Here is a 27,861-nt window from a genome sequence, read left to right as displayed (position 1 = left end):
AAAGAGGATTTTTTTTTCTGAGTAGCAAGGACAACTTGATTTAGGTTGCTATACCTCAGTACTCCCAATTTATTTCAATGTTCAGGGAGGTGCGGTTAGGAAGAAATGGAGTGGAAGAAATCAAACGTCATCCTTTCTTCAAAAACGATCAGTGGACATGGGACAACATACGTGATGGTGAGTCCATTATGGTGTTTATGATCTGGCTTATGTTCAAGATATAGTTAATGTTTAAATGGCAGAAATGTAACTGAGCAAGATAGTCAAACCATGGTTGTGTATTTTCCCTTTGCTTAGAAATGTACTAAAATTCAATCGAAGGCTTTCAAAGTATTCATCAACTAAGGTAACTTTTTTTTAGACAATCTATCGAATTGTTGCAGTGATTTTCAACTTTTTTTGCATACCAAAAATCTCTTTAAACATGAAGTTGTTTACAAACAATCGTAATTCTAATTTCTGAGTGGCAACATGGAGTATCAAAAGGAATACAGCAAATTTGTAAAGAATACTATTTTATACAGTGACAGAAATAATATGCTAGTGAGACAACAAATAAAGAAATATATAGAAAACTAATGAAACAAGATGATGATTTTATGGACATCAGAAATCTCTTAGATTTTTGGATCCTGTTTCGAAGGTCCAGGCTTTAATTTTATTTTGCTTCAATTCTGATGCAGACATTTAACTCTTTGGATATTGCATTGATGACATGATACTGGTATTCAAAATTGTCATTTGTTATTTTCAGACTGCTTTTGAATGTGATATTGTTTAAAAATATTTTCCTAATTGTTAAAAAAAAGTTCTTTTCATTTCAGCAAATTCACCAGAAACCTGATCACACTTGCGTATTGGTCAGTGATTCTAAGATTACAGCACAAATGTAGAAATATTAATGAAGACATGCATATATCGTATGACATGAGAATATTCGTGATATTATGCTTGAAGTAAAATAATTTGAAATCAACCCAGTGCTGCAGATTTATAGATTTTGCTTCAGTAAATTAAAATAAACTGTCAGTATAGTGTAAATCTGGAAAAAGTAAAATAAAAACTGAAAATTTTGGAAACACTCAGTAAGTTTGAAAGCATTTTGAAAGTAGTGATGATCAATGCTGTTATCTGTATTGATACAGCCATGCCAGTTCATTGCTTCCAACATTTTTAGTCATATATTAGATATTCAGCACTTGCAGGTTTTATGTTTGTAAAGGAGAATCAGAATCAAAAAAACAATACTTTTATATAATAAATTTGTCTTAGCGGTACATTAGCTAAGACCTTTATTGGTCTTTCATATGCCTAACCTTCAAACACCTTGTAATATTCAGTTCAGTATTTTCTCTTAAAATGAGAGGCAAGAAGGACATTAAACTAAGGGAGTAGGTATGTTTTCATAATACAACATTGTCAGCACTCACTTGCTACTTTGTTGAGTGTAAAGTGTATACATATATAAATATATATATTGCAAAGATTTGTACAAAAATGTGAAATCCATTGAATCAAGCACTTCATATTTTCTTCTATATGCATATTTAAAAGTCTGTGGGCATATTGATTAAATCTGCACAAATTTCAAAACTTTGAGTACAAGTACCACTTGGAGGGTATCTTTCCTATGACAGGGTGCTTTTTTAAAAAAATGTGATTCACATAAGTATTCCCATTTGTTTGTTTGTAAGTAATAGCTGTTGAGAATAAGTTAGCTGATATTCAGGTAACAAAACAAAGGCAATCTTATTTTTATTCATTGTAAATTTACAAAGGATATAATTGACTTGGATTCATCTTGAACTAGGTCTTTTTAATACAGCATTGGTACAAAGTATGAGTCTGACAGTTCACAATGGTAAATGAGAGATGGATTGCTGACTGAAAGTAATTTCAGTTGCTCATACAAATAGGTTTGTTCAAGTTAAGATAGACATTGATCCACTATACAGCAGTTTGCTTTATCTCCAGCCTTGTTTGTATGGGAAATGATGCAGTGTTTCAACCTGTAATAATTGATGGATAAACATTTTCAAATCATAATTTACTTGACCAAAAAGGGAGGTTTAGGAATGTACAATTTCAGAATCAGAGACGTTGCACCATGAAAGGAGACTGCTAATCAACTATATTCATTTTGCTTCAAAAGTAGTACAGAAAAACAAGTCAGTATCAGAAGAATTCTAATTAATCTTGAAAGGAAAATAAATTTAACTAGCTGAAGTATCCCTTGATTAGCTGCAAAGATTGAATGCCCACAAGTTCTGGAACAGGTCTACATTAAGCATTGATGATTTCAACTTCAGATCCACCTGAAAACTGTTCCAGATGAGCAGGGCTTTGGGAAGTCACATTACAGGCTGCTGATACAGATGGTTGCAACTGTGGAATGAACAAAATCATAGCTGGGTTCGAGGATTTGAGCTATAGGGAGAGACAGAATAGGCTGGGGCTGTTTTCCCTGGAGTGTTGGAGGCTGGGAGAGATGACCTTCTAGAAGTTTATGAAATCATAAGGGGCATAGGATGGATAGACAAGGTCTTTTCTGTGGAATGGGGTGAGTCCAGAACTAGAGTGCATAAGTTTAGTGTGAGAGGGGAATGATATAAAAGGGACCTAAGGGGCAATGTTTTCCACAGAGGTTGGTGCGTGTATGAATAAATTGACAGAGGAAGTGGTGGAGGCTGGTACAATTGCAGCATTTAAAAGGCATCTGGATGGGTATATGAAATGGAAGGGTTTGGAGGGATATGGGCCAAGTGCTAGCAAATGGGACTAGATCAGATTTGGATATCTGGTCAGCGTGGACGAGTTGGACTGAAGGTCTGTTTCCATGCTGTACATCTCTGACTCAGCGGCCATTGAAAATCCTGATAAAGGCAATGGTACAATATGGCTGATGTACTGGGTGGTATATGGTGCTTTCAGTGCAACTGAATTATTTTCTGACATCTTTGTTTCCTGGTTTCCCTTATGTTAAATATTAAAAACCTTAGCAAGTTTTGAGAAGATTTGTAGCTGAGGTTGAGATTTTGGATAGGTTTGCTCGCTGAGCTGAAAGGTTCATTTCCAGATGTTTCGTTACCGTACTAAGTAACATCTTCAGTGGGCCTCATGTGAAACAATGCTGAAAATTGCTGCTTTCTATTTATATGTGTGGATTTCTTTGGGTTGGTGATGTCATTTCCTGTGGCGAAGTCACTTCCGGTTCCTTTTCTCAGGGGGGTGGTAGATGGGGTCTAACTTGATATGTTTGTTGATAGAGTTCTGGTTGGAATGCCATGCTTCTAGGAACTCTCGTGCGTGTCTCTGTTTGGCTTGTTCTAGGATGGATGTATTGTCCCAGTCGAAGTGGTGATCTTCCTCATTCGTATGTGAGGATACTAGTGAGGGAGTGTCATGTCTTTTTGTGGCTCGTTGGTGTTCATGTATCCTGGTGGCTAGTTTCCTGCCTGTTTGTCCAATGTAGTGTTTGTTACAGTCCTTGCATAGTATTTCATAAATGACGTTAGTTTTGCTCGTTGTCTGTATAGGGTTTCTCAAGTTCATTACCTGCTGTTTTAGTGTGTTGGTGGGTTTGTAGGCTACAATGATGCCAAGGGGTCTGAGTAGTCTGGCAGTCATTTCTGAGATGTCTTTGATGTAGGGGAGAGTGGCTAGGGTTTCTGGATGTGTGTTGTCTGCTTGTTTGGGTTTGTTGCTGAGAAATGGATGGACTGTGTTCATTAGGTATCCATTCTTTTTGAATACACGGTATAGGTGATTTTCCTCTGCTCTGCGTAGTGCCTCTGTGCTGCAGTGTGTGTTGGCTCGTTGAAATAATGTTCTGATGCAGCTTCGTTTGTGGGTGTTGGGATGATTGCTTCTGTAGTTCAATATTTGGTACATATGTGATGTTTATCTGTAGACGCTGGCTTGAAGTTCCCCACTGGCTGTTCGCTGTACTGTGACATCTAGGAATGGCAGTTTGTTGTTGTTTTCCTTCTCTTTTAGTGAGTTTTATGCAAGTAAGAGTATTATTGATGGTCTTGAAGGTTTCCTCTAACTTGCTTCATTTAGTGATGACAAAGGTGTCATCCATGTAGTGGACCCAGACTTCGGGTTGGATGGTTGGCAGAGCTGTTTGCTTAAGTCTCTGCATTACTGCATCTGCTAAGAACCCTGATATTGGAGATCCCATAGGTGTTCCATTGGTTTGTCTGTAAGTTTTGTTGTTGAAGGTGACATGGGTGGTAAGGCATAGGTCCACTAGCGTGATAATCTCCTTGTTGATGAAGTTAGTGGTGTTTGGTGTATGTGTCTTTCGGTCTTCTAATAGTGTAGTCAGTGTTTCCTTGGCCAGGTTTACGTTGACTGAAGTAAACAGGGCTGTTACATTAAAGGAGACCATTATTTCATCCTCTTCTATCTTAGTGTCTTTGGTCTTCAGGAATTCTTGGGTGGAGTGGATGGAGTGAGCCTTCTAAATGTTTTAGTCTTTCATGTAGCTCCTTGGCCAATCTAAGTTGGTGTTCCAGGTAGCGAGACTATGGGTCTGAGGGGGGCTCCGGGTTTGTGAATTTTGGGTAATCCGTAGAAGCGTGGTGTGTTGGATCTGTCTGGTTTCATTTTTTGGAAGTCGGTCTTATTTATTTATCCAGATTTCTGAAGCTTTTTGAGTAGGGCTATGATTCAGTTCTCTAGTTGTGGGGTTGGGTCTCTTGCCACTTGTTGGTAAGTGTTGGTATCTGTAAGTCTCTTTGATTTAGAATGACTGTCTAGCATCCTTTGTCTGCAGGTCAGATAACATTTTTTTTAAGTCTTTTCTGTGCTTTCTGTTCTTATGTCTTGAGTGTGTTTCCTTTCTTCCTTCTGCGTAATGATGGTGCCACTACCTATTTGATGGATTGTTGGGTTTCTTCTGTGAGTTGGTTGTCTTTTAGTGCTGTTTCTAATGCTGCTAAGAAATCTTTCTTGTCCATATTGTGGCAGTTGTAATTTAATCCTCTAACTAAGACGGCTTTTTCAGTGTCTGTTAAGGGTCGGTCAGATAAGTTTTTTTTAAATCCATGTTTCTGTGTTGTCAGTGTGTTACTTTGTGTAAGTTTGTCTAGTTTTTTTGTGCAGGTCTAGTTTGTTCATTTTCTGTTTGCCGCTGTCTAATATCTATGGCTTGTTGTACTGCATCTGTCCATTCATGGTCTGTTGCATGACTGAGTAATGATTTTTGGTGTACAGTTTCCCGGTTGTATTTACGGAGTCTGTTCTGGGCATCCTTAATCATTTCTGAAAACGTTCTGCAGCCGTTTTGCTCTGCTATTCTTATGGGTGGTGGGGTGTTAAGTATCCTCACATACAGATGAGGAAGGACACCACTTCGACTGGAACAATACATCCATCCTAGGACAAGCCAAACAAAGACAGGCACGATAATTCCTAGAAGCATGGCATTCCAACCGGAACACACTCAACAAACACATCAAGTTAGACCCCATCTACCACCCCCTGAGAAAAGGAATAGGAAGTGACTTCACCACAGGAAATAACATCACCCCAGGAAATGACATCACCAACCCAAAGAAATCCAAACATATAAATAGAAAGCAGGAATTTTCAGCATTGCTTCGCCTGAGGTCCACTGAAGATGTTACCTAGTAAGGTAACGAAATGTCTGGAAATGAACCTTTCAGCTCAGCGAGCAAACCTAAATCCAAAACTAAAAACCTTATTGGGGAGAGGGAGAGACTTGGAACACAGCCAACAAATTAGCTACCAGAACTTCACGGTGGTGAATATTCATTGGGGGTCAGTTATCTTAGTTGGCTGGGCGGCTGGTTTGCAAAGCAGAGTAATGCCAACAACGTGGGTTCAATTCCCACATCGGCTGACGTTACCACGAAGGGACTCCTCAGCTTTTTCCCTCACCTGTGGTGGTGACCGTCAGGTTGAACACCACCAGCCATCTCTCTTAATGAGAGAGCAGCCCTCTGGTCTGGTGTGAATATGGCAAATTTACCTTTGAGCCATACTTTACTATTTGACAACATGTGATCTGAAATGGATATTTCTTCTTTTAATTAGTTAGACACATTACTGTGAATCAAGGAGTTTGAAATTCTCTTAACCAGCAAGTTAAAGTTGTTTGACCAAGCACCTGTTTTGGCTGTACAGGGCTATTACATTTTACAAATTGTAAAACCATTCATGGACAACCTGGACCATAAATTGGCCTTTTCATCCTACCAAGGTTGTTCAACCATTCAGTGACATCATGGCTGATCTGCGACCAACTCCATCTTGTTTTTTGCCTCATTCCCATAGTGTCTTTGGTAAATAATAATGTTCTGAATTTGCTTTGAAAGTTTAACAACTAACAGAGCATCTGTTGTTTTCAGAAGTGTTATGAGCTCCTATCACTTTAGTTTGTTGAAATGTGCAGCCCAGTCCATCATGAAAATCAGCCTTCCTTCCATTGACTCCGCCTACATTCTTCTCTTCCCCTGCCCCCACCCCAGCCTCTGGAAAGCAACCAACATAATCAAAGTCTGTTTGTACTTTTTTCCACCCTTATCAAGCAGAAGACACAAGTTTGAAAGCACATACCAATAGATTTAAAAACAGCTGCTTCTTCCTCACTGTTATAAAATTTATGAATTTACGAATGGAACTCTCGTATATTAGAGTTGATCTTTCTCTGCAACTTCTCTGTAGCTGTAAAATATATTCCACGTTTTTAGTCCTATTACTCTGATGTACTTATGGAAGTTATGATATGCCCACAAAACAATACTTTTGATTGTATCTGTGTACATTTGACAAACAATAACTTAAAGCAGTTTAAATCCTATAAATGTTGTTCCTTGGTCCCTCATCTTAGCCTCCCAAACCAATAAAAGAGTTTTTGGTTATCCTATCTGTTGCTTCAGTATTAATCCTTGATTAATCTACACCTGAAACCTCTAAATTATAGGGAGCATTATCATTCATTGAAATGCAGGTACAATTAGAGTAAATCCATGTTCTACTTCCTCCAAGGTGCAGTGTTTGGAACTGCTCATAGTATTCCAGGTGTGATCCAGTCGAAGCTTGATACAATATAGCATGACGTCTGCACTTTGTTTTTTAAGTTTTAATTTTTTGATCATTTTCTTTATCAGTTCATGACAGTTCAGTACCTTCTCTGTACCTGGATCTCCAAGTCTCTTCAACACGCCACTATTTCTATTTTTTTCACCAGTTAGGAAATTCTCTGATCAATCTTTTTAACTTCAAAGTAAATTACCTCAGAATTTCCTACACTGAACTCCATTTGTCACAGTTCTGCCAATTTGCTTATTCTATTATTACTCTGTAATTTTATGCTTCCATTACCATTGCTTACAATACATTCTGTAATCCGCAAATTTGAATTTGCGACCTATGTATCCGTGATTTACATGATAGAGTACATATCATGAATAGTAGAGGCACCAACGCACATTATTGTTGGTCACTGTTAGTTTCATCCTGCTAACCAGAAACATTCTCTATCAGCTACACTCAGCCGATTTTCTAACTGGGTCAATTTCAGTTTCTTTAGCTTTAGTTAACAGTCTGTTACGAGAAACTTTTATTAGGTGCTTTTTGGAAGTCCATGTAAACAAACATTTATTTCCTTGATCACTATTTTAGTCACTTCAAATAAATTAGTCACTTATCTTTTACAAATTCATGTTGTCTTTCATTGGCATGGTGGCACAGTGGTTAGCACTGCTGCCTCACAGTGCCAGAGACCCGGATTCAGTTCCCACCTCAGGCAACACTCTGTGTGGAGTTTGCACGTTCTCCCCGTGTCTGTGTGGGTTTCCTCCGGGTGCTCTGGTTTCCTCCCATAATCCAAAAATGGGCAGGTTAGGTGAATTGGCCATGCTAAATTGCCTGTAGTGTTAGGTGTAGGGGAATGGGTCTGGGTGGGTTGCGCTTCGGCGGGTCGGTGTGGACTTGTTGGGCCAAAGGACCTGTTTCCACACTATCTAATCCAATCCAAAGTTGTTCATGAAAATTCGAAAGAATTTCAGTATAGAATCTGGTATTTCAAAACAACAAATATTCATCTAATTAGTCTGCAATTCCCTAATTTTCACCTTTCTCTTTGTTCAAACAATGGAATAAATTGCACAGTTTTCCAATTTGGAAGGATCGTTCTTGAATTGTAAAAGTTCATAAAATTCCTGTCATTTCCTGATTTGCTTTGGAATCAGTGCTGCCAGCTTTCAAGGATCCCAAGTTAGCCCTGACTACCTGTGCCCCTGTTTTTTTTTTCTATCTCCTGTCCTTGTTTCCAATGTTTTGGCCATAAGCTTCCATTAGATTTATCTATTTGCAAAATACTTTGCAATTGCCTTCTGTGACCTAGAGACATTCTTACTGTTTTCCACCAGGCGTGTTGGATGGGTTTACAGTTTGATATCAACCTGTTTGGCCTTGTTGGCCAGAGGCACATTTTTAACAAAACTCTTATGTTGTCACTTTTTTTTAAACATTGTCCACTGAACCTCTGCCTTTTTATTCATTTACGGGTTTGACTGATTTACTGTGGGTATTCTCTGTCTCATTTCATTGATATTAGCCTTGCCTATATCTACAGTCTTAGCCATTTCATGTTTTTTGTTGTGTGAAGTTTCATTAAACTAGTTTGGGATGAGACAAATGTTTGTGCACAGTACAGCTGTTAACTAAATCTGGCGCCTCACTCATAACTAAATCACATATGACATGCCTTCTTGTTAACTCCAGAATATAGTATTTCAGAAAGCTACTCTGAGCACACTCAAGAAAGTCACTTCCACTCTGATATGTGCTTGTCCGCTAATCCCATTCTACGTGAAAGTTAAACTTCTCCATAAAATGTCTCTGCCTTTTGTTATACACATATCAAATCTTTATAGTTGATACCTGGGCCATATTTGTATCTCCCACTGGAGCCTTACATGCTTCTCATTTTTGTAAAGACCTCTCGTTATATCCTCTCATTCACTTGAAGGAATTTTGTCTTTAATTTGCTCAGACTGCTTATCCCTTTTACCATTTAGCACATTAAGTTCCTTGTCCTGTGTTATGTCATGGACGTGATCCCCTCTGTTAACTAAACCAAACACCCAGAAAAGCTCACCTCGCCTCGTAATCTGTTAGAATATGAGTGACAGAGAACGCCCAAATTCCACTATTTAAAGAAAATAACAAAAATTATTTTTTAGCTCTAGAAGTGAGCATTAAACAGCTATTCACACCTCTAAGCCTCCCTTTCTCTTAATTGATTACTATCTGCCTCCAACTCTATAACAATATGTTGTTCCAATAAGACACTTATTAAAATCACAGCAACTTAATTTCAAAACCACACAGCCGCTGTCATCCTCTGTGCCTTTCTTCTTCCAGATGAGGATATCCCTGGGTGTTGTCTTTCTTTTTTACTGCATGTTTCATATGAAAAGGTACCTGAGATGGTGTTTCCTAATTTCTTGGACAGCAAGATCTTAGCTTTCCCTGCATTTCTGTTGTGACAGCAGTTGCTCCCTGACCAATTTTCAAAAATGTCTGTATTTTATACCCCCTCCCCATATTGGATCATCTCATTGGTTTGATGTAGGCACAACAATATATTGAAACTCAATTGGGTTTTAGTATCCTGGAGCATAATTTAAACTGGTTAAATTCGAATTGTTGTTAAAGCAGCAACCAAAACTCAGGAATCCATTTCACAGCCAAATGTTAAATATTTTCAATTTTCCAATACACTCTGTGACTGCCATGGAGTCATCTGTACAAGTGCTTGTAATCTGTCTGTCCAGAACAGCATTCACTCTCTTTTTAAACATACAATGCACACCTTCAACTTCATAACACCTATTGCAGCTTTGTCTTAGTGTTGTCAAAGGCCACATTTGAATTTATTACTTAATTCCAAAAACACTGTGTGCTGATATAATGAATGCTTAGTGTGCTAGCCTGGCCTGTCATTGAGAAATATTTTATTAATGTATTTCTTAGTTTGTCTCCTGATCTTCTGACTTTACACCTTTTCATTGCCCTTTCACTTGTGATATCTAATGTAGAACTTATGACAAAGGGTGGATTTGTCTTTGGTTACTCCAGAATATTCTAAGTTTAGTTAGCTTTTGGTTTCTTGCTTTATCTAAACAGCAAATTACAATAATCACTGGCAAAAATTTTGTAATTGCCCTTCAGTGTTGCTCTGTGCTTTTGCCCAGCAGTTCCTATTTTTGCTTGCTGGTGGTTTTGAACATATAGACATGATATCAGATTCAAATCGAGCGACTTAGCAATGTCTTATGATACTCAATGGAAAGCAACTAAAGAACTGTGATAATATTGTGTTTGCAAATTAGAAGTGACAATTACTAAATTTGCAAAAGTTAGGTTTATTTAATACATTTCAGATTTGACAAGAGGAGGAAAATCATTTTGTGAAAGGAAACCATGAATACAATTTTTACATTTTCAAACATTTACATTTTATGCCAATTGGCAGTTTTGCTAAAACTGTTGTGCTAAAACAAAGCAGTAATTAATATTTTCTCAGATGTCGATGTTTTATATTTAACATGTTGCGTTTTGCAATAACCAGCTTATCAGTAAGGTAGCACATGTGCATCTGATTTAATGGTGAGAAGAAAAATGATAGCTAATACAATATTTGAAATTTTTCTCCTATTATGAAAACAGCTGCTGCCCCGGTAGTGCCTGAATTGAGCAGTGACATAGATACGAGTAACTTTGATGATATTGAGGATGATAAAGGAGAAGTGGAAACCTTTCCAACCCCAAAAGCCTTTGCTGGAAACCAGTTACCGTTTGTAGGATTCACTTACTTCAGAGACAGCCAGTGAGTATTTTTGTAGATTCATACCTGAAATTAACTAAGAATTTTATTTGAGTGTGGGACTGATTAATTGCTCCATTTGTTTCTTTCTTTTTCTGTCTTCAGTAAATTAACAATTTGAAATTTCTAGGTAAAATTCTTGGGAAGAATGAAAATTTTTCATTTTTTTTATTCTTGTAGCATCAACCGCTTTATAATTGCAGTTGTTTTTATTTTAAAAAATTGAAGTGCTAACTGTCTTTATTTAAACGAATTAGAAATAAACTAAATTTGTTTGCATGTGTTATATGCGTTACAAATTTTGAAATACTACCCTTATTATATAAGTATACTGGTGGATACCAGATGCATGTGCTTGTCAGTATTTGTTGCCAGTACTGCTCAAAATCAAAAAGTAATATTTTGATAAACATAGGTAAAAGTTTTCTCTTTCACCTCCAATTTCTTCCTTTGCTGAGATTCTGGGAATTATGCGGGATAACTGCTAAAGATGGGCCCAGTTAAAGCAATGCATGCTTAACCGATGTCTGTTTAACTAGGAGAAAGTGAGGATTGCAGATGCTGGAGATCAGAGCTGAAAAATGTGTTGCTGGAAAAGCGCAGGCTTATGCCCGAAACGTCGATTCTCCTGCTCCTTGGATGCTGCCTGACCTGCTGCACTTTTCCAGCGACACATTTTTCAGCTATACCTGTTTAATGTCATTCAGGTAGCTTACTAACTCCGACCTTTCTGGACTGGTTGCTGCATGCATCTGCAGAGAGCACAAAATCCATTTCTTTCTAGCACTACTTAAAGCTAACATGCTCTGCTTAAATCCAACCTGAGCCTCATGTAGATATGGTGAGTTGTGGCTGGAGCAGACTGGCAATCATGCAGGAAGGGAATGTTTCTGGGAAACAAAGGTGTGGGAGAGCGAGTATTCCAAGGATTGTAAACAGTGCACTGGAGATTTGATGGAAAATAGGAGAAATGCACACTTTCAGGTTGGGAGGCCCTCCATATATGTGCTTTATTGTCAGTGTCAGGAGTTGAGCCATGAGCGGGTGCAGTGCTGGTAGATGGCCTATGACCTCATGCTTCAGTTAACTCTAACTACTATGTGCTTTCAACCACACCACTGGCCTCAGTTACTGCTCAAATCACCACACTATCACTCTCTGTCAGCAATCGCTATCAACAAAGGCTTACATATCAAGTTCAGATAGTTCACCTCCCTTTTATATATTGTATTTGGGAATCATTTGCCAATGAGTATGGTTGTCCCCTTAGAAATTTTGTGGCTGTTGTGTAGCTGCTAAACCTGATCTTAGAGTCACATTTACGACCACACAATCGGCAAGTATTTCCACAAAGTGGAAGTGAGCAAAATTGGAGATGTAGTGGACAGCGAAGAGGGTTACCTCAGATTACAACGGGATCTTGACCAGATGGGCCAATGGGCTGAGAAGTGGCAGATGGAGTTTAATTCAGATAAATGCGAGGTGCTGCATTTTGGGAAAGCAAATCTTAGCAGGACTTGGGCACTTAATGGTAAGGTCCTCGGGAGTGTTGCTGAATAAAGAGACCTTGGAGTGCAGATTCATAGCTCCTTGAAAGTGGAGTCGCAGCTAGATAGAGTAGTGAAGAAGGTGTTTGGTATGCTTTCTTTTATTGGTTAGAGTATTGAGTACAGGAGTTGGGAGGTCATGTTGTGACTGCACAGGATATTGGTTAGGCCACTGTTGGAATATTGCGTGCAATTCTATTCTCCTTCCTATCGGAAAGATGTTGTGAAACTTGAAAGGATTCAGAAAAGATTTACAAGGATGTTGCTAGGGTTGCAGGATTTGAGCTATAGGGAGAGGTTGAACAGGCTGAGGCTGTTTTCCCTGGAGCGACGGAGGCTGAGGGGTGACCTTATAGAGGTTTACAAAATTATGAGGGACATGGAGGGTGCTGGCAGGTGGGTCTAGATTGGGTTGGGATATCTGGTCAGCATGGACGGGTTGGACCGAAGGGTCTGTTTCCATGCTGTACATCTCTATGACTCTGTGGTCCTTGACCATGAGATTGCTGGTGTTTCTTTCTGGTTTCTTTTCTATACTTGTTCTTCTAATTGATATTCTTGAAGAATTGTGTTCCTTAATTTTCACCAAGTCAATTCTTTTGAACGAAGGTCTCCTATGCATTGACATTTATGTTGCATTTTTTGAAAACAGCCTTTAGGGAGTTTTTGAATCTCTTCCTTTGACCAACTGTTGTTTGAGTGCCTTCCTTGAGTTGGGTGAAGATGATATGCTTTGGCAGTTGGAACTCAGGCATCCTAAGCATTTGTCTAGCCCAGCGGAATTTGTTTTGGTTGACGACAGCCTTGACGCTGGTGCTATTGGCTGTTTCAAGAAAGCCAGTGTTAGCATGCCTGTCCTCCCAGCTGAAGCAGAGAATCTGCGTCAGATAATGTTGTTGGTACTTTTCAAGGGTCTTGACATGGCATCTATGAGTACATAGAACATAGAATAGAACATTACAGCACAGGCCCTCGATGTTGTCAACGTTTTATCCTACTGTAAGATCAAACTAATCGACATAACCTTCATTTTACTATCATCCCTGTGTCTATCCAAGAGTCGCTTAAATGTCGCTAATGTAAGTTTCAGAGCCATATAGAAATGTTAGAAGGATGAATGCCTTATACACAAGGATCTTGTATCGGCACAGATGTCATAATTGCTGAAGACACTCATCATTGGGTGCCTGAAGGCAGTGCTCACAGATTAGATGCAATGTTAAATCTTCACATCAGTGTCAGCCTTCAATAACAGGTAGTTTCCCATATAGGGAAAATGTTCCACATGTGGGAGGATTCGTCAGTTGATCATAATGGGAGGGATGGACGAGAATTCAACCTGGGGCAGATTGGTAAAGAATTTGAGTCTACTTAAGGTTACAGCTGAGACCAGGTATGCTTCTGTGAAGTATTAAGCGAAGCTTGGAGATTCTTTTCCAAGAGAGCGGAGCTATGTTTTCATCCATGTATTGAAGCATAAATGTATACTTCTTACTTGACCACATCAAACCTTGCCCATGTGGTGGAACACTATGGTAAAGACACAGCACCATCACTTGATTTCATACTTGCAGGTATCTGCTTAGATCCTGACAGTACAGTATCTTGGAAGATAAGTTAGAGGAGGCACATACCTGTTGTGAGAAATTGGGAACAAATCATCTCCAACTTGAGCAAGGGACAAAGATAGTGCAGGTGCTAGTTCTCTGGAAGGCGAGGTTGCACCTGTGTTCTGTACCCATTTAACTGAGGATGAACACTGGCGCAACATATAGAAGGGAATTGATCAGTGTGTACACAAAATGCTTGGTTCATTGTGAAGCCAACCAGCAGGACATGTTTGGTATCAAGAAACATGGATCAGTCCACTCTCAACTTTCCACTGGGCTTTTCACAGAAGTTGGAACCCATTCTTTCTAACATGACGGTGGCTAATAATTCCATGTGCACTAGTGCAGCCAACAATGAAACAGTGGCCGGTGTCTGATGTCAGAGATTCCAAGTTCTAACTTGGAACAGATTATTGTTGTAATGGCTGCGAATCTGTTATGCCCAATGGGACTTGCAGGCTGTCACAACCAACTAACAACCTGTCCTCCAACAGGTTACTAGAATTCCTAGGCCATTACCTTCGAGAAATAGCACCAGCTCAGTGGAGCACAAACTTGCTCTGTTTGAGGATGATAGTGGACCTCATGAAGCAATGCTGAAAATTCCTGCTTTCTATTTATATGTTTGGATTTCTTTGAGTTGGTGATGTCATTTCCTGTGGTGAAGTCACTTCGTGTTCCTTTTCTCAGGGGGTGGTAGATGGGGTCTAACTCGATGTATTTGTTGATAGAGTTCCGGTTGGAATGCCATGCTTCTAGGAATTCTCGTGCGTGTCCTTGTTTGGCTTGTCCTAGGATGGATATATCCTCCAACCACTGCCATTGTGCCAGTGCCTTTGCTGGTGCTTGACAGCAAACCAAACCAGACCAAACTGTCTGCAGTCTCTTCAACTGAAAACCAGTTTTCTACTAGACATGTTTCAGCCACCGAGGCAACACTGCATGGAATCAGTAGACAAGGCAAAGACATCTAGTGAATGCACTAAAGTGATTATTTGGCTTTAGTATGCAATATTGAATGATTTTATTTGTAAATTTGATTTGCAATGTTTGTTCTATAGTAACTTTGCATTGTAAGTAAGCACACTCTGATGGTCAGTGATACAAGGAATATAAGGCTGTTATGAATAGCAATTTCAGGTTGCAGTTATTCAATTGCCTCTTCCTATTTCTCTACCTCATGCTCCTGCTCCTTAACTGTTCTCTGTATAAAGTCTCCTCATAATAATGAAGTTTCCATCCTATAACAAACGATGATAAATCTTGATGATGTTCTGTTAAGTAAAGTGTGACTGCTGCAAAGCAGTCTGAGGAGCAGATTATTTGTTTCAACATGACAGTGGCCAGCTCTATAATGTTTTGTATGGCAGTATGAATTTTCTTTTGTGCACAGGCTGTGTACTAGTATCAATAGCCATGTTGTCAGTGGTATAAATCCTGATGCACGATAGCCACCTTTTGTTTTCCAAGGCAACTTGAATATAGTTGAAATAGAGGACAGTCCAAGAATTAGGGCTTAGTGACTGCTGTAACTATTGAATGCTGGGTGTTAATCTGCGAAAGGGAATGGAACCCCTTTTGGTTCTTATCTACGACAGAGTTGCTGCACAGTGCCCACAAAATGATGTGCATGCAGCCATTGCAACCCTGCACCTTAGGAAAGCCTGTCATCCTAGCAATTCTTGGGTACTTGTTCCACATTTGTCTCATTGAATAGAGAGGTCTGTGACCTCAGTCACATAAAGTGTTAGCAAAATGTGAAATGCTGCAAGTGCAGGAGGCAGATCCATAATGATTCACTGTTGTGGTCACCTTCTCAGCCACTGGCTGTGTGGCTCTTAGCCTGTTCTGGGTTTGTGGCAGATGTCACACTTTCATTGGGGTATCTTACCAAAGCGTGGACATTACGCAGCTTCCTTGCTGTGGCTCAATTTGCAGAAATGGTCTCTGAATACTATGTGTGTATATGACCGACTGATTCCTCCTTTTCCACCCACAGCCCCAACCCCTTCTAGTTCCATCAGTTAATTGTGTGCTGGACAGTATGGCCTCTGTTCATTCTCCCTGTGGCACTGTATTCCAAAGGAGTGACCTGCTCATGAATCAGTGTCTCTGAGCATCCAGTTTGTGGAAAAGCCTGGAAGTGAATAAAAAGTTCTTCTGCAGCTGCCAAACCACTTCCTGAAAATGTTATCAATTTTAATCAACCAAACGAACTGCTTGAAATTTGTAGAATTGGAATAGTAGCTAGGAAAAAAAAATCATCCAAATATTAATCTGCATTTGGACTTGAACCCTTTAAATAGAACTGATGAAGAATCCTTCCCGCTGTTGAAATGGTATTGGCTAAAACATTGAACTCCAAACTAACAAGTTAGCATTGTACTAACATAGCATCAGGTCTCATTTGCCAAATAGTTGTATGCATATACACCATTTTCTTCAAGGTCCTTGTTCAAAAAAGTATTTAAGATCTCTTGCCTATGGAGTCATGGAGCAGAAAAACAGCCTGTCCCTCTGAAAGAGTTATCTAATGATTCACATGCTGTATTCTCACAGAACAACATGGTGTTTCCTTATAAAAAAGAATTGTATGGTTCCTCTATCTTTTCAATACCAATCACCAGAATAATTCAAGCATTAATTTTTAAGTGTAGAGAATGAATTCTGACCATCTTATTTTGTCTGCAGTGCCCATGCTTTAAATCAACTCCCATTGCATCACAAGCTACATTGTATTGTTTATCTGTATTAATCTCCCAGCTGCCTGCAGCGCTGAGTGGATTTTAGTGCATACGCCACAGCTCCAGTTTTCTGACTCAAACTATATTGCAGAAGATTAATCTGAAGCTTTCCCAACATCTTCAGCCTGAAGAGCTATGTCATTGATTAATTTCTGTCTTCTGCTGCGGTTCTCCGCTTCACAGATGCCAATTATCAATTTGTTGCTCTTCACATGCTATCCGGAAGTGATTTGAAGGTGCTGGTGTTGGAGTGGGGTGAACAAAGCTAAAAATCTCAACACCAGGTTATAGTCCAGCAAGTTTATTCGGAAACACTAGCTTTCGTAGCGCTTCTCCTTCATCAGACCACCTGATCAAGGAGCAGTGCTTCGAAAGCTAGTGCTTCTAAATAAACCTGTTGGGCGAACACCTGGTGTTGTGAGATTCTTACCTTTATCAATCGATGCCTGAGGACATTGGATGCAATGCCAGCTTTTGTCTGAAGGCATCCTGGCCACACTGCAGATGACATGAGCTAGATATTCCAGCACAATTATTGTATGGATATCCACCAGAAAAAGTGGGAAGTGAGGTGGTACGGTCTTCCCCAAGGTAGTATTTGACAGAGTGTGGCATTAAGAAGCCCTAGAAAAAATGAAGTCAGTGGGCAGTAGGGAATATTCTGATTAGATTAGATTACTTACAGTGTGGAAACAGGCCCTTTGGCCCAACAAGTCCACACCAACCCTCCAAACAGCAACCCACCCAGACCCATTCCCCTATATTTACCCCTTCACCCAACACTACGGGCAAGTTAGCATGGCCAATTCACCTAATCTGCACATCTTTTGGACTGTGGGAGGAAACCCACGCAGACATGAGGAGAATGTGCAAACTCCACACAGACAGTTGCCTGAGGTGGGAATTGAACCCTGGTCTCTGGCGCTGTGAGGCAGCAGTGCTCACCACTGTGCCACCGTGCTGCCCACTTTATGCTGTATAGAGAACAACTTGTTAAAACCACAAGCTCCTGGGATGGGGGAAAAGATAGGTAAAGAGAAAAACATTAAATCACATCTCTCTTAAGGATATAGTTATAATTGTTGGAGGTCAATAATCTCAGCCCCAGGACATTGCTGAAAGAGTAGCTCATGATGTTGTCTCAGGTTAACCATCACCAGTAACCTTCATGCCAGCATAATGATAAATGTAGGGATGTTGGCTGGTTGATAATTGCATTCCATTCTGATCAGAACTCCTTAGATAACTCCTTAGTCTGTGCTTACATGCTGCAAGACCCGGACAACATTCAGGCTACTGTTAAGTGATAGGTAATATTTGTACCACACAGTGTCAGGCAGTAAGCATCTTCAACAGGAGTGCTGAACATTCCCATAACTTCAGTATCCCAGGGCATTTGTTGGTGTCTTTTTAAAACCTGGATGCTACCATCAAATCATAATTCAAGAGCGCAATGGAATAATTTTCTCTTGCCTGGATAGATGCAGCTCCAATAGCATGCAAAGTTGGAGTCCTCCAGGGAATCTCAATTGATTGGCAGCCAATCTATTGATGTAACTATTCATTCCTTCAGCATCTTTGCAATTTGTATGCAGGCTGTACCAGCTTTAGGATGCATTGCAATAACTTGCAAAGACATCTTTTGATAGACCTCCCAAGAACATGATCTGTTCCAGCTAGAGAAACAGGCAGACAGGGAGCAGCACATTTTTAAGTACTACTCTAAGTTGTACACAATCCTGACTTGGAAAACTATCACAGTACCTTGATCAGAAATCATGAAACAACCTCCTTAATTGTGCCTTCATCATAGTGCAACAATTAAGAATGGACAGTAAATGTTGGCTTTGGTAGCAATGCCAAAGTCATTTGAATGAATAATTTTTGAAAAAATTCTTTCTCTCTATGATTCTGCTAAGCACTTAAAGCCACTAAGCTGTAGGAGATCCAAGAGAGCTTTAATTAAAAAACGAGTGCATTGGAATGATCACAGAAGTTGTCAAATGTTGAATAGAAGGGTTGTGTTTCTCCCCCAGGTTGCTAAGTGACTCGCCTGCATCGTACAAAGAGAATGAGCCTAATTTACCCAGTAAAATTGAGGTGGGTGTAAATCTGTTTAATAGTTACAATGTAAAATAATGTTGAATTTTTTTTTGAAGTAGTCTTAATATAATTTAGCTGGCACTCCATTTAAATCTAGTTTATCTGATGCAACTTACTTTTACTAATTAGAGCTTTTATTTAATGTTACTTTTCAGTTAATGTTTGGGACCACTGCCAGGCGACAATTAAGAATAACACTTCATTGTGTTCTGAATAAACATTGTCCGAATAGTTGAATGCTTGAAATCTGAAAATAGCAAAAACCTATCTACTTTAAAATGCTAATTAGTACTGTTCCTCAGCTCTTATTGAATTGAAACTAAGTACTGTGGGGCCAAAGTATAATTGACATTCATTTAGGCTTGTGCCTGTCGATTGAACTGAAATGATTTTATGTAGATAGATTGAATCAATACTAATGAGAGCCCTATAAGAATCAAAATAAAATATAATGATTAACACTTTTGGGCGGTAGAGGTTATGGTGGCAGTGTGTGATAGTGCATATCATTTTCTGTTAGATTATCTTTTGCATAAACATTAATGCTTCTCCTCTTTAGCAGGACCTACCATATCATGCCTGCAGCAATTAGTAATTTCAGTTTGACTTCATATACTATTTGCTTCTGCCTCCTCCAAGCCATTTGCTATGCTACTGATACCATCAGTACTTCCTCTGGAAGTGAAAGGATGAGAGAAACCATGATTGAAAGAAATAAGAAAAGGAAGCTCTCAAAAATTGATATTAATTTTCTCTTGACTTTATTTTTCCCAGTTTACTTTTGAAACTATTTACTTCTGGATTTATAGTTCCATAAGCATTCAGCAATCTTAAATTTTCTTCTTGAGTCCTAAATATTGAACATGAATAGGGTATCAGACAACAAGAGCAGAGAGTAAGGATGGGTGCAATGCTTATGGATCTTTTCTCAGCCCATTCCTTTCATTTGAGACTCACATTGATAATTCAGTTGAGGGTTCCCACATAGTGTTTTGAGGTGAAACTGTGGAACATTTCCCCCTCTAACTTACAGTAGTGAGACCAACTGTCATGTCTCTTCAGCCCTAGTAAAGACCAGGGTTGAACCTTGAACCTGCTTTGTGAATCTTTGCAGTTCACCAGACAATAGATGGCATGTTTAGAGAAGTCAGCTAAATTGAATCTGTGGACTTCTTTCAAAATGTGGGTTGTTAAAATATTTCTATTCATTAGAACTAAATAGTCAGTTGGCACTTGTTTTGTGGAGGTAGGCATTAGGGATAAGGATGGTTTACTGAAGTTGCATTTTTCTTAATTTGAATACTAATGCAAACAGTAAAAATGTTAGTGCAGAAATGTAAAACAATATATTATGTAAATAATTTTCCCTGTTTAAACTGGCATTGGTTACATTGAGTTGACTTTGCTGTGTTTAAATTTATGTTGTTCCAAGTAGACATTATAATTTTGTTGTAATAGAAAATAAATGACATTAATTCATGCAAACATTGTCAGGATGAAAAGTTGAGTATTTGAATTACATAAATCAAGCTTGTTAATGTTAAATTGCTATAAATCATGGACCTCCATGATGCATTTTATTTGTATAACATACAGAAATTTTCAGTTCAACTAAACAAATCGAAAAGTTATTTTGTTCTAACAAAAGCAAAGTACTTGTAATGCTGGAGATCTGAATTAAAACAAATTGTTGCAGAAACTCAGCAAGCCTTAAAGCATCCCTGTAGAGAGAAACAGAGCTAATGTTTTGCATCCAGTGTGATTGTTCTTGAGGGTGGAAGTTTGTTGTGATTCCAGCTGATACTATTAATGGACAAGTTTGACCCAAGACTGAAACTTGACTTGATAGATTATATTTTCATTCATTTTCATTTTAATGTAGTGCTGCCTCACTGAAGTGTAAACATGTAACTCGAATTTTGTTTCAATTATAAAACAGAAGTTTATGAACAAAAGCTATTAAGATAAAATAAACCATACTTGTAATAAAAATTCAGAGATCTTTAAACACAGTGAAAATATAAGGCACTCCTTAATAAGTTAAAAGAAAAGCAACAGCTTTTTGTTAGTACCCATGACACATCTCGAGTACCCATAAACGCACCTTGTACTCGAAAACATTGCTCACTCCAGTGTCTCTGATTCTTAACAGCTCGTTAGGCTTAAGCCATCTGTGACTTTAAATTATAGAGTGGACCTGTATACAGCTTCACTCTGCAGAAGTTATACACCTGACCTTAACATAATAAGCTTTAAATAACCTTTTCAAGGTTTTATCCAACCGCATCTGGCCTGGGACTAACACTATATGCTTCCCTTCTCAGGAGCACTGATCTGTGCAAGCATTTTCACTGATGGACTTCAGAGAATGTCCAAAACTCAAAGTAGAATTAAGAAAAATATCTCCCTCTAAGCTATGGGTGTTTCCCATAAGTTCAAAAATACTGCCCTGACTGTCTAATCTGGAACTCTTTTATCATATTCATTTGTAAAATTTTACCAATTTGCACAAAAAACTCACTAATTCTAAAGCTTGGTCTCAAAACCTGTTTTAAAAGAAATCACCATTACTATAGTCACAAATTAATTACTAATTTCAGACATATAGAGAAAACCTACAACTTACAAATTCAAACCTAAAGTCCCAAACTTGGAATAAATGATATGAAAATGATTAGATAAATCTCAGTGTATATCACATGAGCCATACTGAACTTGAAATGTTGACTCGGTTTTTCTCGACACAGTTTCTGTCAGACATACTGAGTTTCTCCAGCACTTTGTGTTTTTATTTTAATTATTTCATTCGTCTTGATTCGTATGGCTTGGTTGTACAATATAGAAAGCAAATGACAATATTACTTCATGCAGAGTAGTATAATGCAAGTAAGTTATTGATAATTGATATTATGCAGTTTTAAAAAGCTACCATTAAAAAATAGAATGTAGTACAAGTGTGACGAATGTGGATTTTACAAATTCAATTTAAGAAAAATGACACAGAAGTAAATAGTAAATGATACAATAATATTTAATAATTTGTGAAATATAAAATAACATTCAACCATTTATATCTATGCATAGGATAATTTAGAAGTGTATTGTCTTTATCTCTGACAACATTTTTCTGAAAAATAATTGTGTACAAACTTATTGCAATGTTGCACGTGTTCATATTATTACTATAGTCCGCAAAGCTGCAGAAGAAGTTACATCACCTTGAAGAACAATTGAACAATGAAATGCAAGCCAAAGACGAAATGGAACAAAAATATAGGTATGTGGCAACATGGACAATTGTCCTATCACCTTTAGAACTCGTGTTTGAATCCAGCTTAGCTTGAAGAATTAAAAGTAATCTGCTTTATGTACATTAAAATGTTTTTTGAGCATAATTGTCTATATTTGTCTAAAGGACGGTTAGCATGAAAGTTTGTACATTTATTACTGGTGCAGTACTTGTTTCTGTTATGAGGCTGTTGCTGGAGTCATTTTTGGGTTGCTAGAGTGAAAAGTTTAGTATGAATCTAGTCCATACTGTGTGATTTGAGCATGTTTGCTATCAATTGCTGGTTCTCAATAGTAAGTTGATTAATGCCACTCCTCATATTTATCACCTTGATGAGCATGATTCAACAAAAAAATGTCGGGAACTAATTACAATTTCATTTTGGAAAGCATTATTTTTGTAAGAATTAATTGCATATTGAAGAAATTATGTCATTTAAATAAAATTGTTGATCTTGTAACACAAAAGCCAAATACTGCAGATGCTGGAAATTTGCAATAGTAACATAAAATTCTGGCAACACTCAGCAGGCCACATGGCATTCTGATGATTTGCAGAGTTAAATGTTTCATGTAATGTTCTTTTATCAGGAGTTCTGAAGAAAGATTATCAGCCCAAAATTAATTGTTTCTCTCCACAGGTACTGCCTGACTTGCTGTCTGTTTCTAGCAGTATCTGTTTTTGCTTGTGATATAATCTACATTGTACTCAATTTTTAAAATTAAGTGTGTAATATAATCTTCCTGTAGTTCACTAAATTACCATAATCATGGCTGTGAATAAGTGAGTGTTTTCGTTCGCAAAACCTGAAGACAAAATGAAATGTTATCTCAATAATTCACAGCCAACTAATTACAGGTGTACAGAACAACTTCAATTATCCGAGCATCAATTATCTGAATTTTGGATCAAGATCTCAAGGTCCTGTAAAAACATTGCATCAAAGAGGTGTTATAGACACTGGTGTGACAATCGTGTCTTTTGTTTACATTGATTAAAAGTGAACTTGGATTACCTCTACTGAAGAACATGTGAAAATGTTACATCAAAGAGGTGTTACTGACACTGGTGCAATGATCACATCTTTTGTTTACAGTTCTCTAGTTTGATCTTTAAACAGTGTTAAAATACTTTTCACACATAAAAATGATTGCCATGCTGAAGGATTTAAAAGCATGGAAAAATGAGTGGTGTCTTCATTCGCTGTATAACTTTGTTCCGAGTATGTATCTGTTATAAGTGATTGAGTTTGTTGCTGTTATCATGTCAGTGAAGAGAAAGCGAACCAATATTGACAATCAAACAGAAAAGCGAGATTTTACAGCGTCTGGATTGTGGTGAAAATGCATCAAAATTTCCCAAGCATACAGCATTGCAAAAGCAAGTGTCCAACATCGCGAAAGCAAGACCTGTGATTGAGAAATTTATCAACCAAAGTGACACTTCATATGTGTTAAAAAGAAAATCCATGAAGCCAACGAAAGATGAATAACTCAACCAAGCCATATTTTTGTGGTTTTCAAAGCAACGTGAGAAGGGGCTTTCCATATCTGGCCCGATGTTACAAGAAATGGGTTCCAGTTTCCATGAACATGAAGCAGAACAGGAGTCCAATCACAGCATATCACAGGCTGGTTATAGTATTTTAATGTTTGTCACGGCATTAGACAACTCAGCATTCTTGGAAAGCAGAGGTCCATGGATGACAGCACAGTGGAAAAATTCTGACAGAAACTACAATCCATCATCCGTGAAGAAAATTATGAACTTGAACAAATGCTGACAAAAGTGAAAATCCGCCCCAGGCGACTGACTGTGTGGAGTTTGCACGTTCTCCCCGTGTCTGCGTGGGTTTCCTCCGGGTGCTCCGGTTTCCTCCCACAGTCCAAAGATGTGCAGGTCAGGTGAATTGGCCATGCTAAATTGCCCGTAGTGTTAGGTAAGGGGTAGATGTAGGGGTATCGGTGGGTTGCGCTTCGGCGGGGCGGTGTGGACTTGTTGGGCCGAAGGGCCTGTTTCCATACTGTAAGTAATCTAATCTAATCTAATCTAATTGTTCTGGCGTGCATTGCCAGACAAAACACTTGCATCCACCAAGGCAAACCAGGTATCGGGACATACAGTGCAGAAGTATTGCATTACGATTTTCCCTTGCATCAACGCCATTGGCACTCATAAATTGCTGCTTGTCTGCACTGGGCATTATTCTAATCCATGTTGCTTCAAGAACTGTGACAAGAACTCGTTTCCCATGAAATACAAATCACAAAACAAGGCATGGGTGACATATCCACTTTCTTCATCCTGGTTTCAGGAAGAATTTGTACCTGCCATCAGATTGCATTAAGCAAGTGTTGGACTTGAGCAAGGTGCCCTTCTTGTTGACAACGCAGGGTCATACGCTATGATAGACAGCCAATTAGAGTCACCAGATGGAGCTGTCAAGTGTTTGTTTTTACCACCAAGCACCACTCCAAACTTACAGCCACTCAATCAGGGAGTCATCGCAATAATGAAGAAATATTATTGCTGTAACATGTTGCATGCCATAGATTAGATTAGATTCCCTACAGTGTGGAAGCAGGCCCTTCAACCCAACAAGTCCACAGCGACCCTCTGAAGAGCAACCCACCCAGACCCACTCCCCAACATTTACTCCTGACTAATGCACCTAACACTATGGGCAATTTAGCATGGCCAATTCACCTAACCTGCACATCTTTGGACTGTGGGAGGAAACTGGAGCACCCGGAGGAAACTCTCACAGACACTGGGCGAGTGTGCAAACTCCACACACAGACAGTTGCCTGAGTTGGGAATTGAACCCGGGTCCCTGGCACTGTGAGGCAGCAGTGCTAACCACTGAGCTGTATAGTCGATGAAGAAAATGCAGGCAAAGAATTGCCACAAATTATCAAGTCCTGCACGGTCAAGAATGCTTTGTTCATGATTGCTGAATCTCTGGACCGCATGAAGCCATCGACAGTTAGTGTTGGTACAATGGTTTGCGTGTTGGTAGCTGTGACAGTGAAGAGGACACCCATCCAGATCAAAGGGTAACCACTGAAATCACTAAGAGTTGCAGATATCTGGGATTAGGAGACTAAGTAGAGGCTGAGATAGATGCTTGGGTAAACTGTGGCAACAACATCGGAACAGAGATGCTCAGCGATGATCAGATTATCAACAGAGTCACAGAAGAACAGTGGAAAAGTATGGACACTGTGAACAATAAGGAAACTCAGATGCTAACACCACCTCAGACCCCATTAGCGAAGTGGTTTGCGACTTTTCATGGAGCGGTATGAAGCACAAACCGAAGTTGATGGATCATTGTCAAATGTTATCGCTGGCAAAAACAAACCCAAGCACCTCAAGCAACAGCAACTGTTTTCTTCAAAAAATAATAACTAACCTCCACCACAATGAATTTCATGTACACAAAAAGTGATTTTATATGTAAAATATCATGAATTTTTAAGCAATATCCAGTATTTGTACATATTTTATCGATTGAAATAAAAACTCTGTAAACGTGCTTTTTCACGTAATTATGTTCAGTATGACTTCCTTTGGTTATGATCAGATCAGTTTTCTGAACAATCAGTTATCTGAACAAAATACTCCGCACCTGTCTCATTCAGATAATCAAGGTTGTTCTGTGTTTAGTTATTGCTTATAGAGATAATTGAGGCAGCCACTTTGCATACTGCATATATGATTACTATTCAACTTTATTTTTGTTGATGAAGAGACCACTGATGAACTAAATATGGGGCAACTCATTACTTTTGTTCAAATTCACACCAAACTGGACAAGGTTAGGTGGGCCTTTGGTTTAATGTCATACCTAATTATGTTACCTTCAATAATACAGCCTTTCCTCAGTATTATAGTAAAGTAAACTTGATTGTTTTTCATGTTTACATCGGAGATCATTCTTAATAGAGTCAAACTGTGTCTTAAATACATTGTAATACTGTAATGGATTGAATATAACGTAGTATGCAGACATTTTAAATGAAATCAAAATGATCATATGAAATTGGTAACATACTAATTTTTTGGATTATAACTACACAGGGACAGCACGGTGGCTCAGTGGTTAGCACTGCTGCCTCACAGCGCCAGGGACCGGGTTCACTTCCCACCTCAGGCAACCGTCTGTGGTCAGTTTGCACATTCTCCCCGTGTCTGTGTGGGTTTCCTCCGGGTGGTCCAGTTTCCTCCCACAGTCCAAATATTTGTAGGTTAGGTGATTTGGCCATGCTAAATTGCCCGTAGTGTTAGGTGGATTAGTCAGGGGTAAATATAGGGGGGTGGGTTTCTCTTCGGAGAATCGGTGTAGACATGTTGGGCCGAAGGGACTGATTCGATACTGTAGGTAATCTAATCTAAATCTGAGTTTTTGTTTGAACTTGAGTCCTTCTTTCATAGAACTAACAAAACCAGCTCTTATTCAATTTTTAATCTTTTTCTCTTTCCTTCCAGATTTTTGATTTTTATCTTATCGTTACCTTCTGCCTGTATAACCTTAGATAAAAGAATAATTTGTGTTTTGATAATAAGCCATAATTGTATTTATTAAGAGTTGATTAACCTTTCTGTTTAAAATCTGATGTGCATAAGGTAATTAAGTAATCATCTTGGCAACTGGATGAAGTAGTATTATTTAAGTTGTAACTGATAGAGTAAAGTGAACAGGGAGACACTGCATTCCTTCAACCTCAGTCATAACATTGTGCTTCTGGTTTGTAGAACATCAAGTAATCGTCTTGAAAAAGTATCCAAAGATTTGGAAGATGAGGTACAGTACTGTTTTCTGTATTCTAGTCCAAGTGCATTTTAATTTTTGTCTCTAATTTAGGTCCATTATATTCAGTTATAGAAACAGTGTTAGATCATTTTTAAGTTAAACATTCCATTATCTTGATCTTTGATACTTGGATTGGCAGGCAGGGCAGAGTAAAACACAAATGTAGTAGTCAATTGTAACAGTAATCAACTTACGAAGGAAATGGATTATGTAAAAGTTATACTAAATGAGAAGAGAGTTGTGGACAAGGTAGGAATAGACAGAGAAGATATGCACTAGATTAGCATTACTGAAAATTAGTTTGCCACCTGATCTCGATGGAATGAACACAGAACAGTGCCACAGTACAGGCCTTTTGGCCCTTGATATTGTGCTGGCCTTTTATCCTATTCTAAGATCAGTCGAACCTACATAGCCTTCATTGTACTAACTTCCATGTGCCTATCCAAGAATTGCTTAAATGTCCCTAATGTATCTGACACTACCACCTCTGCTGGCAGTGCATTCCACGAATCCAGCACTGAGTAAATAATCTACAACTGACATATCCTCTAAACCTTCCTCTAATCACCTTAAAATTATGTTCCCTCATGATAGACATTTCCGCCATGGGAAAAAGTCTCTGTCTATCCATTCTGTCTATGCCTCTCAACATCTTGTTCACTCCTATCAAGTCACCTCTCATCCATCTTTGCTCCAATGAGAAAAGGTCTAGCTCCCTCAACCTTTCATCATAACACTCCAGTCCAGGCAGCATTCTGGTAAACCTCTTCTGCACCTTCTGTAAAGCTTCCATGTCTTCCCTATAATGAGACGACCAGAACTGAACACAATATTCCAAGTGTGGTGCAACCAGGATTCTATAGAGCTGCAGCATAACCTCACCGC

General features: G+C 38.7%; 1 protein-coding gene across 4 annotated transcripts in view; it reads left to right on the top strand.

Annotated features, from left to right (window-relative positions):
* The window catches only part of LOC140465898 (rho-associated protein kinase 2-like), a 230,790-nt gene that overhangs the window by 129,845 nt on the left and 73,084 nt on the right, over positions 1–27,861 (top strand). For all 4 annotated transcript variants that reach the window (XM_072561840.1, XM_072561831.1, XM_072561815.1 and 1 more), the window contains exons 8-12: positions 86–177; positions 10,708–10,867; positions 18,802–18,865; positions 22,057–22,145; positions 26,916–26,964. In XM_072561840.1, the coding sequence (XP_072417941.1) occupies positions 86–177; positions 10,708–10,867; positions 18,802–18,865; positions 22,057–22,145; positions 26,916–26,964 (454 nt within the window). The remainder of the gene's footprint in view (positions 1–85; positions 178–10,707; positions 10,868–18,801; positions 18,866–22,056; positions 22,146–26,915; positions 26,965–27,861) is intronic.

Source organism: Chiloscyllium punctatum, chromosome 3 (assembly GCF_047496795.1).
Source record: "Chiloscyllium punctatum isolate Juve2018m chromosome 3, sChiPun1.3, whole genome shotgun sequence".
In the NCBI taxonomy this organism is placed as follows: Eukaryota; Metazoa; Chordata; class Chondrichthyes; order Orectolobiformes; family Hemiscylliidae; genus Chiloscyllium; species Chiloscyllium punctatum.
Note: the sequence above shows the minus strand (reverse complement) of the source record. Positions and strands in the feature narration are given on the sequence as shown.